Source organism: Centropristis striata, chromosome 16 (genome assembly GCF_030273125.1).
Source record: "Centropristis striata isolate RG_2023a ecotype Rhode Island chromosome 16, C.striata_1.0, whole genome shotgun sequence".
Classification (NCBI taxonomy): domain Eukaryota; kingdom Metazoa; phylum Chordata; class Actinopteri; order Perciformes; family Serranidae; genus Centropristis; species Centropristis striata.
The window spans coordinates 2,036,112-2,052,099 of NC_081532.1; the positions used below are offsets into that span (position 1 = coordinate 2,036,112).

General features: G+C 35.6%; 1 protein-coding gene across 2 annotated transcripts in view; it reads left to right on the forward strand.

Annotated features, from left to right (window-relative positions):
• The first annotated feature begins 6,134 nt into the window (after positions 1-6,134).
• Positions 6,135-15,988, forward strand: part of zgc:110158 (uncharacterized protein LOC553590 homolog) — an 86,087-nt gene continuing 76,233 nt past the window's right edge. For both annotated transcript variants that reach the window (XM_059352880.1, XM_059352881.1), the window contains exon 1: positions 6,135-6,374. In XM_059352880.1, the coding sequence (XP_059208863.1) occupies positions 6,319-6,374 (56 nt within the window). In that variant the 5' untranslated portion in view covers positions 6,135-6,318. The remainder of the gene's footprint in view (positions 6,375-15,988) is intronic.

The following is a 15,988-nucleotide window of genomic DNA, read 5'->3' on the forward strand; positions in this document are numbered from 1 at the left end:
TAATTTATACATAGAAACGTAGGAAAATTAGTCTTCTCCCTCACAATCCTCTGGTAAAGCTGTCAGAGTTATAGTTTGGGCGTAGGACGCACAGATGATCCACCAACACCACCAACAGCCTCATTGGCTCCCATATTAAAAACGCAGGAAGATTTCTGAAAAAGGGAGATGTAACAGTTTTTTTAGATCGCTCTAACAAAGCTATTTTTTCATTTTTCTTTAAAAAAAACATATGTAGACGTTCAGGAAGAACTCAGGACGCTCAAAGTGAAGTCGGATCAATGATAGGTATTATGGTTTTGCCAATAATGATTTCTGTTCAAGGCCAGAAATTCCAGTCTGTCTACCTCTGCTGTCACTGTGACGGACCATTTTGTGTCTTTATTGGTAATTTTGTGTCAATTTTGGTTATTTTGTGTATTTTTTTTTGGCCGTTTTGTGTTTATTTTAGTCTTTTTGTGTATTTTTTTTGTCATTTTGTGTCTTTATTGGTCATTTTGTGTCTGTTTTGTGTCTTTTTTGATCATTTTGTGTCTTTTGTGTTGTTTTTGGTCATTCTGTCTTCTCAATATGTGTCTATTTTGGTTATTTTTTGTATTTTTTTTTTGGTCGTTTTGTGTTTATCTTAGTCTTTTTGTGTCTTTATTGGTCATTTTGTGTCTTTTGTGTTGTTTTTGGTCATTCTGTCTTCTCAATATGTGTCTATTTATGTTCATTTTGTGTCTATTTTGGTCATTTTGTGTCTTTTTTGGTCAATTTGTGTCTTCTTTTGTAATTTTGTGTCTTTTTGTGTCTTTTATGGTCATTTTGTGGGAATTTTTTAGTCATTTTGTGTCTTTGTAAGTCATTTTGTTTCTTTAATGGTCATTTTGTGTCTTTTGTGTCTTTTTTGTGTCTTTATTGGTCATTTTGTGTCTTTTTGTGTCTTTATTGGTCATTTTGTGTCTATTTTGGTCATTTTGTGTCTTTTTTAGTCTTTTTGTATCTATTTTGGCCTTTTTGTGTCTTTTTGAGTATTTTTATCATTCTGTGTTTTACTGTAATTTCTACAAACATTTTTTACAGTGTACATACATTCTTGTCATTTATAAAGATAAAGCTCCTGTTTTTTTATTTCCTTTTCCTGTTTCTCTAGTAGTCCTCTATTCTTTTATATCACGTCTGCTCATCATGTTTGTATTCTCATGTTTAAAAAAAACAACCACACACATACAGAAATGTATTTCTCTCTCTCTCTCTCTCTCTCCTCCCCTCTCTTTCTCTTTCTCTCTCGCTCACACACAAACACATGCGCACATCTCCACACACACACACACACACACACACACACACACACACACACACACACACACACAGACAGTCAGCTGTGCCCTTCCCAAAGCTAGTAGCACGAAAACAGAACACACTGCCTGTCCCTGCACACACACACACACACACACACACACATATACACACACATGTGCACACACAAACTCTGCAACTGCCCTCTACACACTCTTAAAGGGACATAACACAGATTTATACATCGCTACCAACAGCATACCTGGACACTAAATACACATTAATAACAGCTGTAATGTGCCACATTATAACCATTTTGATTTAAATGTTGTGTGTTTGTGGTCGTAACACTGTTTGAAGGGTAAAGTAGAGCAAAGTGTCATCTGTAGGAATAGTTTGGGAGTGGCTGACATATGGAGAGTTAAATCATACTGTACATTTTTAAACACTGAGGTAACAAAACAAGAAGCTACAATGTGATTGTGTAAACACACTGCAAAAAAAAGGTGTGTCTAAAAAAAAAGAAGAAGATAAAAACAGTAAATCTGAGGGAAATGATCTTGCTGCATGGACAGATAATTTACCTTGACAAGATTTCTGAAATTAAGATTATTAAATCTAGAAATAAGCATGTTGAACACTTAAAATAAGAAATTAACTCTTAAAACAAGATACATTAAAAATTAGTTTTTTTGTGTCCTTTTTTGTACTTTTTCTGTCTTTTGTGTCAGTTTTGTGATTTTACGTCTTTTTGTGTCTTTTTTGTGCCTTTTTTGTGTCATTTTACATCTATTGTGTCTTTTGGTGTTTTTTTGTCTTTTTATGTCTTTTTATGTATTTTTGTGTCTTTTGTGTCTTTTTTTGGCGTTTTTTTTTGTCTTTTATGTTTTTGTGATTTTATGTCTATTGTGTCTTTTTTGTGTCCTTTTTTACCTTTTTTTCTTCTTTTTTTTGGTAAATTTGTCTCTTTTTACACCTTATTTTGGTCACAAAATGACCAAAAAAGACAAAATAAACGCACAAAAGACATAAATTAAAGCTGCCAGCAGTGATGAACTGGCCCGAGCAGAGTGACCTGATGATTATTTGGTTCTTACCAAGATAAAAAAAACTTTAGATTTAGAAGTGTTAGATAATTTATCTTGTTTAAAGAGTTAATTTCTTATTTTAAGCGTTCAACGTGCTTATTTCTAGATTTAATAATCTGAATTTAAGAAATCTTGTCAAGGTAATTTATCTGTCCATGCAGCAAGATCATTTCCCTCAGATTTACTGTTTGATCTGGTTTTTAAACACACATTTTTCTTAGTGCATGTAAGAGTTTACCACAAGAAATGTTTATCTAACTGCAACAATTTGTGCATGATGTTTTTAACATTTTCTAATATTGTATATTGTATTATGCCTTCATCATTCTGTTCATCAAATGGCCAGTTTGGATGAAACGAGTGCTGATGTACTTCATCACAACACCATAAAAATAATGTAACACCACCAACACCATAAAAATAATATAATGTAATTGACCAGCTACTGGCGCTGGAGTGTAATGAACTATAACTGAATGAAGTGTTTACATTTAAATTAGGTAAATGTAAGACCGCCGTAAAATCAAGACAGTGCAGAGGTGCAAAATTCACCATTCACCACTTTAGTCAGAGAATTAAGAAGAAATGTAACCGTTTTCATTGACTGTTTATTAAAACATTCACTATAAAAGTGCTCCTCGCGTGTTTGTTTGGTGTTTTCACATGTAAACAGCGTTATCAAATTTAGCCGGTTTAGTGTGGACGTAGTCCGAAACACAAATATTAAAAGATTACAATATACAGCCAGACCAGCTGGTGATTACTCTTTGTGTATGCATGAGCTTATTATTCTACATCAGGGGTCTCAAACTCAAATTACCTGGGGGCCGCTGGAGGTACCAAAAAAAGACACAAAATTAATAATAAAAGACACAAAATGACCAAAAAAGACACAAAATTACTTAAAAAAGACACAAAATGACCAAAAAAAGATACAAAGTGACTGAAAAAACACTAAATTACTTGAAAAAGACACAAAATTACAAAAAAAAAGACACAAAATAACCAAAAAAGACACAACATTACAAAAAAAGACACAAAGTGACTGAAAAAACGCTAAATTACTTGAAAAAGACACAAAATTACCCAAAAAATACACAAAATTAATAATATGCGGCCCCCGGGCCTCCAGTTGCCCATCCCAGACCTAGAACATGTAAAATAGACATGTTTTGACTTTAGACATAATTTAGATACAAGCAGAGTGAAATATGTGACAAATTACAAAACCATACATAAAAAACACTTTTTTAAACAAAAAAAAAACACAAAAAAATATACTTAAAACACAAAAACACATACATTTTTTTTTTTTTTTACAAAAAACGCACAAAAAATTACAAAAAATACACATTAAATACACACAAAAACCCAAACAAACACACTTAAAACACAAAAACACACCAAAAACACATACATTTTTTTTTTTACAAAAACCACACAAAAAATTACAAAAAATACACATAAAATACTCACAAAAACACATAAAAACACACAAAAAACACACACAAAAATTGACAAAAATCACACAAAAAAAACATTAAAGACAAAATATTGCATTAAAAATGCTGAATGCAAACTGCAAAATTTGAAAAACATTTGCAAAATTTTGCAACGTTTGTTTAAAAAAACTACAATATTAAATTCAATAATTTACCAAAAAGTGGAATACCGATTACGATTCAAAGAAATTAAAAATACAAAATCAATACCTGGCTTATGAAACAGAAAAACAAAAGCTAACAAACAAAGCAAAACAAACAAACAAAAAAACAAAACAAGAAGTCAGACCCTATACATTTTCTTGCTCCGGTGCTTCCAGAGGGTTAAACAGCTGCCTTTAACAATTATATAATAGACTTACCTAACTAAATATATACATATAATAAATTACTACCCTTGGTAGTCCATGAAGCCCAGTTTGGGAACCAAATGGTGAAAAGAACATTGAAATTTAAAGTGAATCAGTGGTGTGTGCTGACCGTTTGAGGGCCCCTAGTGTGTATAAGAGACATATTCTTAAGGTCCTACTAGGGGACGGGGTCTTGGGTTGAGAACTGGTACTTGTACATGAAAACAAATGCAACGTACGGCTTGAAATTGGAGACCTCCAGAAGAAAACTTAAGTGTATTATGCTTATGTTTCTGAGGTTTTTTCCATTGTTTTTTCCTCCTTTCCTCTCCTTTATTGTATTTAATTTCTTTCTCTTTATCTCTGTCTTCCTGTCCTCTTCACCTCTGTTATATTATTGTGTGTTTTTATACATTTTGGACGGGTTGATGGCAAATTTCGTTGTATAATAAAGGCTTTCTGATCTGATTCTGAAACACACCATTGGATCTATGTTACGGTTGAATAAACGTTTCAAAATAGCAAATTTGTAGTTGTACATGAAAACAAATGCAATGTAAGGCCTGAATGTGGAGGCCTCTAGAAGTTTCTGAGGTTTTTTTCATTGTTTTTTCCTCCTTTCCTCCCCTCACGTTGTGCTCTATTTCTTTATCTTCATCTCTGTCATATTGTTTGTGTGTTTTTATACATTTTGGACGGGTTGATGGCAAATTTTGTTGTACTACTGTTACCTTTGCAATGACAATAAAGGCTTTCTGATTCTGATTCTGAAAAAGAAACACTGAAACACACCATTGGATCTATGTTACGGTTGAATAAACGTTTCAAAATAGCAAATTTGTAGTTGTACATGAAAACAAATGCAATGTAAGGCCTGAATTTGGAGGCCTCCAGAAGTTACTGAGGTTTTTTTCATTGTTTTTTCCTCCTTTCCTCCCCTTTATCGTGTTGTATTTCTTTCTCTTCCTCTCTGTCATATTGTTTGTGTGTTTTTATACATTTTGGACGGGTTAATGGCAAATTGACAATGACAATAAAGGCTTTCTGATTCTGAGTGTGAAAAAGAAACACTGAAACATACCATTTGGGTCTATGCTACGGTTGAATAAACGTTTCAAAATAGCAAACTGGTACTTGTACATGAAAACAAATGCAATGTAAGGCCTGAATTTGGAGACCTCCAGAAGTTGCTGAGGTTTTTTTCATTGTTTTTTCCTCATTTCCTTTCCTTTATTCTGCTGTATTTCTTTCTCTTCATCTCTGTCATATTGTTTGTGTGTTTTTATACATTTTGGACGGGTTGATGGCAAATTGACAATGACAATAAAGGCTTTTTCATTCTGATTCTGAAAAAGAAACACTGAAACACACCATTGGATCTATGCTACGGTTGAATAAACGTTTCAAAATAGCAAACTGGTACTTGTACATGAACACAAATGCAACATACGGCCTGAACTTGAAGGCCTCCAGAAGAAAACTTAAGTGTATTATGCTTATGTTGTTGAGGTTCATTGTGCTGTATTTCTTTATCTTCACCTCTGTCATATTATTGTGTGTTTTATACGTTTTGGACGGGTTGATGGCAAATTGACAAGGACAATAAAGGCTTTCTGATTTTGATTCTGAAAAAGAAACACTGAAACACACCACTAGATCTATGTCACAGTTGAATAAACATTTCAAAACAGCAAATTAGTACTTGTACATGAACACAAATGCAGCGTACGGCCTGAACTTGAAGGCCTCCAGAAGAAAACTTGAACTTGAGCGAAGTGGACTAAAAGTGAGACACTGTGCCTTTAAGAAGCCCCCACCTTCTCACAACAGGGGGGGCGTGAGCTGAATCCAGGAACAGCGATTGAAAAAAAAAAAAAAAGCTCCACCAGCGGACTGTTTCAAGCCCCCCCGGCTGAAACCCTGCCTGATTTGTGGGCAATGTTGGGGATGTAGAAAAAAAGGAAACCGGAGCAAAGAGAGCCAGGCAGACAGGGAGAGAACAGAGAGCGGGTAGCTATGGAGATAGGAGCTTTCTCTGCTAGCTTTCTCTGACAGGTGTCGACTGGGATAACATAAAGTAGCAGAACAGCCTCCAACATGTACGGCAAGGGTAAAGGAGCTGTGGTCCCCTCCGACAGCCAGGCGAGAGAAAAGTAAGTCCATTACTGCACTGTCACAACACACAATACTGCTTAGAGAAGCTCACAGCACTTACTGCTACACTAGTGGCTCTTACTGCTCTGATGCTACAATGTTGCCTTTTCTTTCTGTTAGTCGCTTTGACTAAAAGCGTCTGTTACATGACTGAATGCACATTTAAATGTAGAAGCAGAGAAGAAGAGTGAGCTAGGGTTAAAGCTAAAGTTGCTAACTGATGTTGAGGCAGCCCAGCAGCATGTTCACCAACCTCTTTTATTGTTCAAGCTACTAAAGTGATGCTGTGGTAGTTTTAATGGTTGTGTTGTGCTTCTTGCATCCTCTAACTCTCTCTAACTAACACAGGCATGGCTGCTGGGTTAGCATCCAGGCTGCTAAGCTACACAGCCAGCCTCACTCTTCTTCTCTTTCTTGTTTCTTTTCTAATTCAAAACTAAGAGCAAATGGCTGTTTTTTGCCACCAAAGTTGCACCGGAGGGAGTGTGTGTTGCTGCACATGTTTCCACTAACAATGCAGGAATAAATGTGCACTCAGGGCTGGATTGTGTGTGTGAGGAGCATTGATGGGGATCCCACTTTGTGAGGAGGAACAATGCATTCGGTGTGACGCTGATCATTGGAGCTATCTGGCTTTTGTGTCGCCTCCAGTGAAGCAGCAGGTAAAAATAGAATACAGCTGTTTGGGGGCTTTGTTACAAAATAGAATCAGGGACGCGTTCTAGAATGGTTCCACGTTCCACAACGACACTGTTGCAGAACGCTGCTGTGGCTACATTGTATCCATGTGTGTCCGCTCCTCCAGCGGGGAGATGCCGCTCCGATCTCCGTGCAAGGAGAAGGAGGAGAAGGAGGAGAAGCTGCTGCTCCCTCACAACTTTTGTGGCCCGGACAGATTTTCTCCCCTGGTTGTGGGACTAAAGTCCTGCGGATAAAGAGCTTGTAATCGCCGCCACTGCTTGCAGCAGGAGACCCAAATGCATGCTTCCTTAGTCGGGAAACTTCGGCTGGTGTTAGCTTGGGGAGCTGTAGCCTCCACAATCCCTTTGTCTGCACGCCACCACCGTCTCCATGTCTGTTGTTCGCTCAGGAGCAGGAGATGCATGCCGCTCAACAATTAAACAACACACACACACAGGCTTCATATTAATCTGAAAAGATGGATTCTGCAAACTTGCATGCATCATTTCTGGAATAGAAGCCAGTATGTGCAAGGAAGTTCCTTTGCTCTGCTTCCTATAGTCCCTGCTAACAAAGCCAGCTACATGCTTTCATTAAACTTTGTTACATGTGATTGTTTTAGAGCCCTGAGCTGTGTTAATGCTAGTTCATGTTACACCATCTCCATGTCTTGTTGTTCACTCAGGAGATGCATGTTTACCAACAATTAAACAACACATAGAGGCTTCATATTAATCTGAGAGATGGATTCAGCAAACTTGCATGCATCATTTCTGAGATAGAAGCCAGAATCTGCAAGGAACTTCCTTTACTTTGCTTACAAAACCAGCTAAAACCTGCACATGCTTTTATTAAACTTTGTTACATTTAATTGTTTTAGAGCCCTGAACAACACATAGAGGCTTCATATTAATCTGGAAGATTGATTCTGCAAACTTGCATGCATCATTTCTGAATTAGAAGCCAGTATGTGCAAGAAACTTCCTTTTCTTTGCTTCCTATAGTCCCTGCTAACAAAACCAGCTAAACCTGCACATGCTTTCATTAAACTTTGTTAGATGTAATTGTTTTAGAGCCCTGAACAATACATAGAGGTTTCATATTAATGTGAAAGATGAATTCAGCAAACTTGCATGCATCATTTCTGTAATAGAAGCCAGAATCTGCATGGAAGTTCCTTTACTTTGCTTATAGTCCCTGGCTGCTAAAGAAGCCAGCTTAGACCTGCATATGCTTTCATTAAACTTTGTTACATGTGATTGTTTTAGAGCTGTGGAGCCCTGAGTTGTGTTAATGGTAGTTCATATTACACCACAGCTGAATATCAACAATTAAACAACACATAGAGGCTTTATATTAATCTGAGAGATGAATCCAGCAAACTTGCATGCATCATTTCTGAAATAGAAGCCAGAATCTGCAAGAAACTTGCTTTAATTTGCTTCTAGTCCCTGGCTACTAACAAAGTAGAAAATCTGCACATGCTTTCATTAAACTTTTTTTTACATGTGATTGTTTTAGAGCCCTGAACAACACACAGAGGTTTCATATTAATCTGAGAGATGAATTAAGCAAACTTGCATGCATCATTTCTGAAATAGAAGCCAGAATCTGGAAGGAACTTCCTTTTCTTTGCTTCCTATAGTCCCTGCTAACAAAACCAGCTAAAACCTGCACATGAGTTCATTAAACTGTGTTACATGTAATTGTTTTAGAGCCCTGAACAACACCTAGAGGTTTCGTATTAATCTGGAAGATGAATCCAGCAAACTTGCATGCATCATTCCTGAAATAGAAGCCAGAATCTGCAAGAAACTTCCTTTACTTTGCTTCTAGTCCCTGTTATAGGCTAACAAATCAGCTAAAACCTGCACATGCTTTCATTAACTTTGTTACATTTAATTGTTTTAGAGCCCTGAACAACACATAGAGGCTTGATAGTAATGTGGAAGATGAATCCAGCAAACTTGCATGCATCATTTCTAAAAAAAAAAATAGAAGCCAGAATCTGCAAGAAACTTCCTTTAATTTGCTTCTAGTCCCTGGCTACTAACAAAGTGGAAAATCTGCACATGCTTTCATTAAACTTTGTTACATGTGATTGTTTTAGAGCCCTGAACAACACATAGAGGCTTCATATTAATGTGTGGAAGATGAATCCAGCAAACTTGCATGCATCATTTGTGAAATAGATGCCAGAATCTGCAAGAAACTTCCTTTACTTTGCTTCTAGACCTCTGTTAACAAAACCAGCTAAAACCTGCACACGCTTTCATCAAACTTTGTTCCATGTAATTGTTTATCATAGAGCCCTGATCTGAGTTAATAGTAGTTCATATTACACCACAGCAGAATAACCTAAAGGTGAATAAGAGGTGGAGGTGGATCCCTACAGGTGAACAGCTTTATTCCTCTCAGCGGACGGCTGGAACAGCAGCTAACGAGTGTGTGGAGCAGCCAGCAGATAGAGGAGGTGGAGTGGGACAGAGTCAGAGTTGTCAGACTGGTGTGGATGTTTGCGTGAAGATCATCACCTAAAGCGCCCGGCCCCCTTTAGCCGTGTTGTGAACCCCTCAGTCTTTATATTTCCTTCTGCATATCTCTTCTAATGTCTTCTCCTCCATCTGACTCTCACTTCCCTTCCCATCTTCTGCTGCTCCTCAAAGTCCTCATCCCACTGTTGAATTATTGAGACAGACTGAAGCAGCTGCTCTCAGCTTTGCGTCAGAGTCGAGAGAGACCGAAGAGAAAGAGAGAGACAGAAGAGGAGAAGAGGGAGATGTGGTGGTGGGCAGGCTCATCCATGTTTAAAGACAGGGTTTTGTCGTGAGCCTCAGGCAGGATGTCAGGTGTGTCGGGAGGTTTCTCCCTCTATGGGAGCCGGCGGATCCACGATCTGAGGTCCCAAATCAGGATGTAAAGGAGGGACGGCCCCGAGGGGTCAGAGGTCACCTCATGTGGTGTTATAGTGGAGTAAATGTTGTTTCAGGATGGAGAAAGTGTAGAAATCCAATGTGAGTATAGTGTGATTCCTGCTAGAGGTGGGCTGAAAAGTTGTATATAGTTTATTGTATATTGTTAAATGTCTTTTTCTATTAGATCGTAGGGTTGTCAAAAGTATCCATACTCAAAAAAGTATCGGTAACACTTTACAATAACCATCTAAGTGATGTTTTATAGATGGTTTATAAACCAATTATTATTAACCATTGACAAAATTCTATACATATTTAATCTTTAAATGTTTTCAAGCAATTTCTTAAAGGTATAAGAATCATTTTGAAATTATTTACACACTTAATATGGTGTTAAAAAAAAGTTATAATGAGTGTAAAGCTATTAATAAACTAATAATTATGTTTGTTTATGGTAAAGTAATCTATTTGGCATTTATAAATTATAGTTCAACATTATTACATTTTCTATTCACCATTCTAAATGGCCTATATACGGTTTATAATTGATGATTAAACATTAAAAAACTATCTGTTTACCATTTATAAATGGTCTATTTACTTTTATGTTGTTGCAGGATGGGAAAGTGTAGAAATCTAATGTGAGTAAAGTGTGATTCCTGCTAGAGGTGGGGGGAAAAGTTGTATATAGTATATTGTTTATTGTTAAATGTCTTTTTCTATTAGATTGTAGGGTTGTCAAAAGTATCCATACTCAAAAAAGTATCGATACTAAAACGTTGTATCCGGATACGATACTCATTTTCAAAAGTATCGAGTATCTGAAGCTAGTGGTGTGCCATATCGTATCGTTCAAGATAATATCGGTATATTTTTTTTTATGGTTAAAAAAAATGCATATCATGATATTGGCAACATTCCTACTTCTTGATGTAGTGGTTAAAGTTGTTTTAATCACAAAAAGCTACTTACTTTCTGTCGCTAAACACATGCAGCTTTCAAAATAAGAGCACAGCGTGTTAAGAGAATCCACCAACGAATTTACAAGAAGACTGTCAAAATAAGATGCCTTAAATAAAACATACAAGAACCTTTATTCTCCTTTACAAAATGTCAATAAAATATGCCCCCGGAACCCCTAAATGGTTATTTTTTATTATTTGCTCATACTCAAGAGTCAAGAGTAAAAAATGTTGTGTTTGGAAACTGTTGAGATTTGCACTTCAACTACGTTTTAGATTTTTAATTATTTAAACAGACTAAAAAAAAATCATATTTTCTATATCTTTTTAAGTATTTCCTAATATCGTCAAGAATATCGCTATTGCAAAAATAGCCTGAAATATCTATAAATATATTCTTTTAGGGCCATATCGCCCAGCCCTATCTGAAGCTTGTTATCATAGTTGCAGTTTCTTTTTGCACAACTGTTTTTTATTATAAATATTTAACCTGTGGTTCTGTTCATTTTTACAATTTGCATTTTTCTTGTTAAAAGGGTCTTTGTTTTTATCCTTGTATCGAGTTGAAAATCTTAGTATCGTGACAACCCTAATAGATTGTTTATTTTTTATCTTTATCTAAAAGGGAAAGAATTTTGTGGGCAATTCTTGTGGTCGGCTGTAACAAAGAAATGTCCCCGCTGTGGGATTAATAAAGTCGAATCTAATCTAATATGGTGATATTTTGCGTGGCGATATTATATTATATTATTTTCTCCAAGTGTAATCCAGTTCCCAGCTCTCTCAACCACGTTTCAAATGTAGGAGCCCTTTCACATTTCCAAGACTGTAAAATTAACTTTCTGGCTAACAATGTTGAAAGGGAGATGGTTTCTTTACTCCTCTATCCCAGTAGTTCTCAACCTTTTTGAGTCGCGACCCCCAATTTAACATGCATGTTGTCAGAAAAGACACAAAATTACCCCAAAAAATAATCAAATTGACGACAAAATGACAAAAAATGACCACAAAAAGACACAAATTGACCAAAAAAGAGACAGTATGGCCAAAAAAAGGAAACAAAATGACCCCAAAAGACACAAATTGACCACAAAATGATTTAAAAAAGACACAAAATGACAAAAAAGACACAAAATGACCTAAAAAAAGACACAAATTGAACGAAAAAGACACAAAATGACTAAAAAAGACACAAAATTACCACAAAAAAGATACAAAATGACCAATAAAGACACAAAATGACAAATTTCATGGTGATTTTCAAAGTGGTCATGTGACCTCTGACCTCATGCAATCTCATTTAAAATGGGCTCACTGGGTTTCTCTGGACACATTTTCTCCTATTTGACAAAACAAATCTTGATTGAATTTAATTTTGTGGACACAAAATGCAGTCAAACAGTTAAATCGCAATATATTGTATCGCAAAATGCTTAAAATCGCAATAATATTGCTTTTAATTCTCTTCTAAAAACTCATTTTTATTGATTGGCCTTCTTTTAATTTCCTTTCATTACGGTTGTTTGATCACCTTGATGTCATTTCTTCTTGTTTTATTTTGTTGTTGTCAGTTAATTGTATTTTATGTTTTATTTCTGTTGTACAGCACCTAAATTATTAAACTTTTCTGCGTCAAAATATCTCAAAACTACAAAAGCGATGTTTCATTTTGTTGAGTTATTTACCAACATTATCCCAAATGTTTACAACAGTTCTTATACGCAGGGAAATCACAATAATAATTGTACATTTTGCATGCTTTTGCAAGGTTGTTTGCCACATGTTTTTCTTAAATTTACTTTTAATCCAGTTTAAAGCCACATTTTAACAGTGCACTTTTTATTTGATGGTTGTAGGGCTGGGCGACATATCGATATAAAAGATATATCGATATATTTTTAAATGTGATATGGAATTAGACCGTATTGCATATATCGATATAGTTCAATTTTTTACTTTCTTTATATATATAAATGCTGCCTTTACTAGGGTTTGTAATATTTAGTTCTTTTGTAATGTTTGTTGTTCTTTTATTTTATACATTTGCAAGAAAAAAGTATGTGAACCCTTTGAAATTACCTAGTTTTCTGCATTAATTTGTCATAAAACATGATCTGACTGGCATCTAAGTCGCAATTATAGACAAACACAACGTGCTTAACCTAATACCACACAAACAATTATAATATTTCATGTCTTTATTGAACAAATCCATTAAACATTCAAGTATTGGGATTAAATCGTATCTTGGGCCTCTGCTGATTCACACCTCGACTATATGGTGTAAAATTTTAGCATCACCAGGTCAAATAACCTTAAAAACTCTGGAATAAGGTTGCTGGAGGAGCAATTCTGATTTTTTTCTCTTGCCTTATGAATATAATTTCCCATTCTGCCTGTCAGAAACGACCAGTGCTTCTTCTATTCTCCTCTCCAGCCTGACTTGACTGCTCTTCTGATCCTTGTACCACCTACTGTTCCTTCCTCTATAAACTGGGGCATGCCCCCTCTTATGTTCCAGTCAAAGCTCATTTTTCTCCTCTTCCTTTACTCCTCTATCCCACGAGTTCTCAACCTTTTTGAGTCGCGACCCCCAATTTAACATGCATATTGTCAGAAAAGACACAAAATTACCCTAACAAATAATCAAATTCACCACAAAATGACCACAAAAAGACACAATTGACTGAAAAAGATACAATATGACCAAAAAAAGGAAACAAAATGACCCCAAAAGACACAAATTGACCACAAAATGATCTAAGAAAGACACAAAATGACCAGAAAAGACACAAAATGACCAAAAAAAGACACAAAATGACTAAAAAAAGACACAAAATGACCAGAAATGACACAAAATGATAAAAAAGACACAAAATGATAAAAAAAACACTCAAAATGACTAAAAAGACACAAAATGATTTAAAAAAAAAACACACAAAATGACTAAAAAGACCCAAAATGACTAAAAAAATCACAAAATGACCAAAAAAGACACAAAATGATACAAAATGACCAAAAAAAAGACACAAAATGACAAAATAAACACAAAATCACTAAAAATAGACACAAAATGACCAAAAATAGACACAAAATGACCAAAAAGAAGACACAAAATGACAAAATAAACACAAAAACAATAAAAATAGACACAAAATGACCAAAAATGATTTGGCGACCCCCAGAAATCATCTCGGGACCCCAATTGGGGTCGGGCCCCTCAGGTTGAGAATAGCTGCTCTATCCTACAGCTGCTCCCTCTTCTCCTCCTCCTCCTCCAACTTCTTTTCCTTTTCTATGAGCTAGCTTCAGAGCTTTAATAATGCAGCAGGCCAGGTGCACACACACACACACACACACACACACACACACACACACACACACACACACACACACACACACACACACACACACACACACACACACACAGCCCCTTTTGCAACCCACACAGAAACACACACACACACACACACACCACACATAAAACTTTCATTGAAGGCCTCTTGGGGGGACCTGCAGTGATCCTCGTGTCCCCAGACATGAGACCAAGTCCTTAACTCGTCCCTTCTAGTCAAACTCTCATAAGAAGCTCACATGTGTGTTAAGAAGGCTCGTAAAGCTGCAGTGAACAGGGAGACGCACACAGGATTAATATTTGAAGCGCTCGCTGTGTCTTAAAGCTTCCTGTGAGCCTTTCATAGATGGATGGATGGATGGATAGATGGATAGATAGATAGATAGATAGATATCGGTCATTTTGTGTCTTTCGTTGTGTCTTTTTTTGTCATTTTGTGTCATTTTTGGTCATTTTGTGTCTTTTTTATGGTCATTTTGTGTCTTTTTTTTGTCATTTTGTGTCTTTTTTTTGGTAATTTTGTGTCCTTTTTTTTGTCAGTATATAATATAATATGTAATAATAAATAGTAACAATATGATAAAATAAAAATAAATAAAATAATTAGAAATAAAATAATATAATAAATAAAATAATATGATATAAAATAATAATAATAATAAGGCCAGTATAATAATAATAATAATAATAATAATAGTAGTATATCACAGTATATAGTAATAATAGTAATGGCAGCAACAGTATATATAATAATAATAATAATAATGCCAGGCATTTTCAAAGGTGTCAAAATCAGTATAGATGTGAGGGATCTATGTGTGTTAAAGTGTGATCAGTAAACAGCAAAGTGCAGAGGTAAAAGTAATGATCTGTGTGTGTGTGTGTGTGTGTGTGTGTGTGTGTGTGTGTGTGTGTGTGTGTGTGTGTGTGGTGTGCAGATGTGTGTGTGTGTGTGTGTGTGTCCCAACACTAGAGTGACCTGCGAGTGGCAGTGACTTCCACTCTACACCAGCGGTCACAGAGAGCTTTGTGACCTACAAATTGCTCCGAGCCTCAGAAAGTGGTCAGATTCCCCTGGCTGGAGTTTAGTGTGTGTGTGTGTGTGTGTGTGCGTGTGTGTGTGTGTGTCTTAGCAAAGCTGCAGTCTTTAGCCTCTTATCAGAATTAGTTATTTGTACACAAAAAAACAAACAATCTCTCCCACTGTCTCTGTTGAATGAACCAAGTCCATGCAGTCAGGATGTATTCCTGCTAGGGCTGGGCGATATATCGCTTTTTTTTTTTCTTATTTTATTTTATTTTTTTCATTTCATTTTATTTATTCTTCTATTCGAACCGAAAAAAATAACAGCGTATGTTAGATGCATATACATTTACATACACATACTCACATATTCACATTAAACAGATGTACATAAACGTATAAACATTTACGCACATACAGTATATATAACATACAAATACACACATACTGTATATATAACCCTATACATATACACACATACAGTATATATAACCTTATACAAATACACACATACAGTATATATAACCCTATACAAATACACACATACAGTATATATAACCCTATACATATACACACATACAGTATATATAACCTTATACAAATACATACATACAGTATAAATAACCCCTATACAAATACACACATACAGTATATATAACCCTATACATATACACAC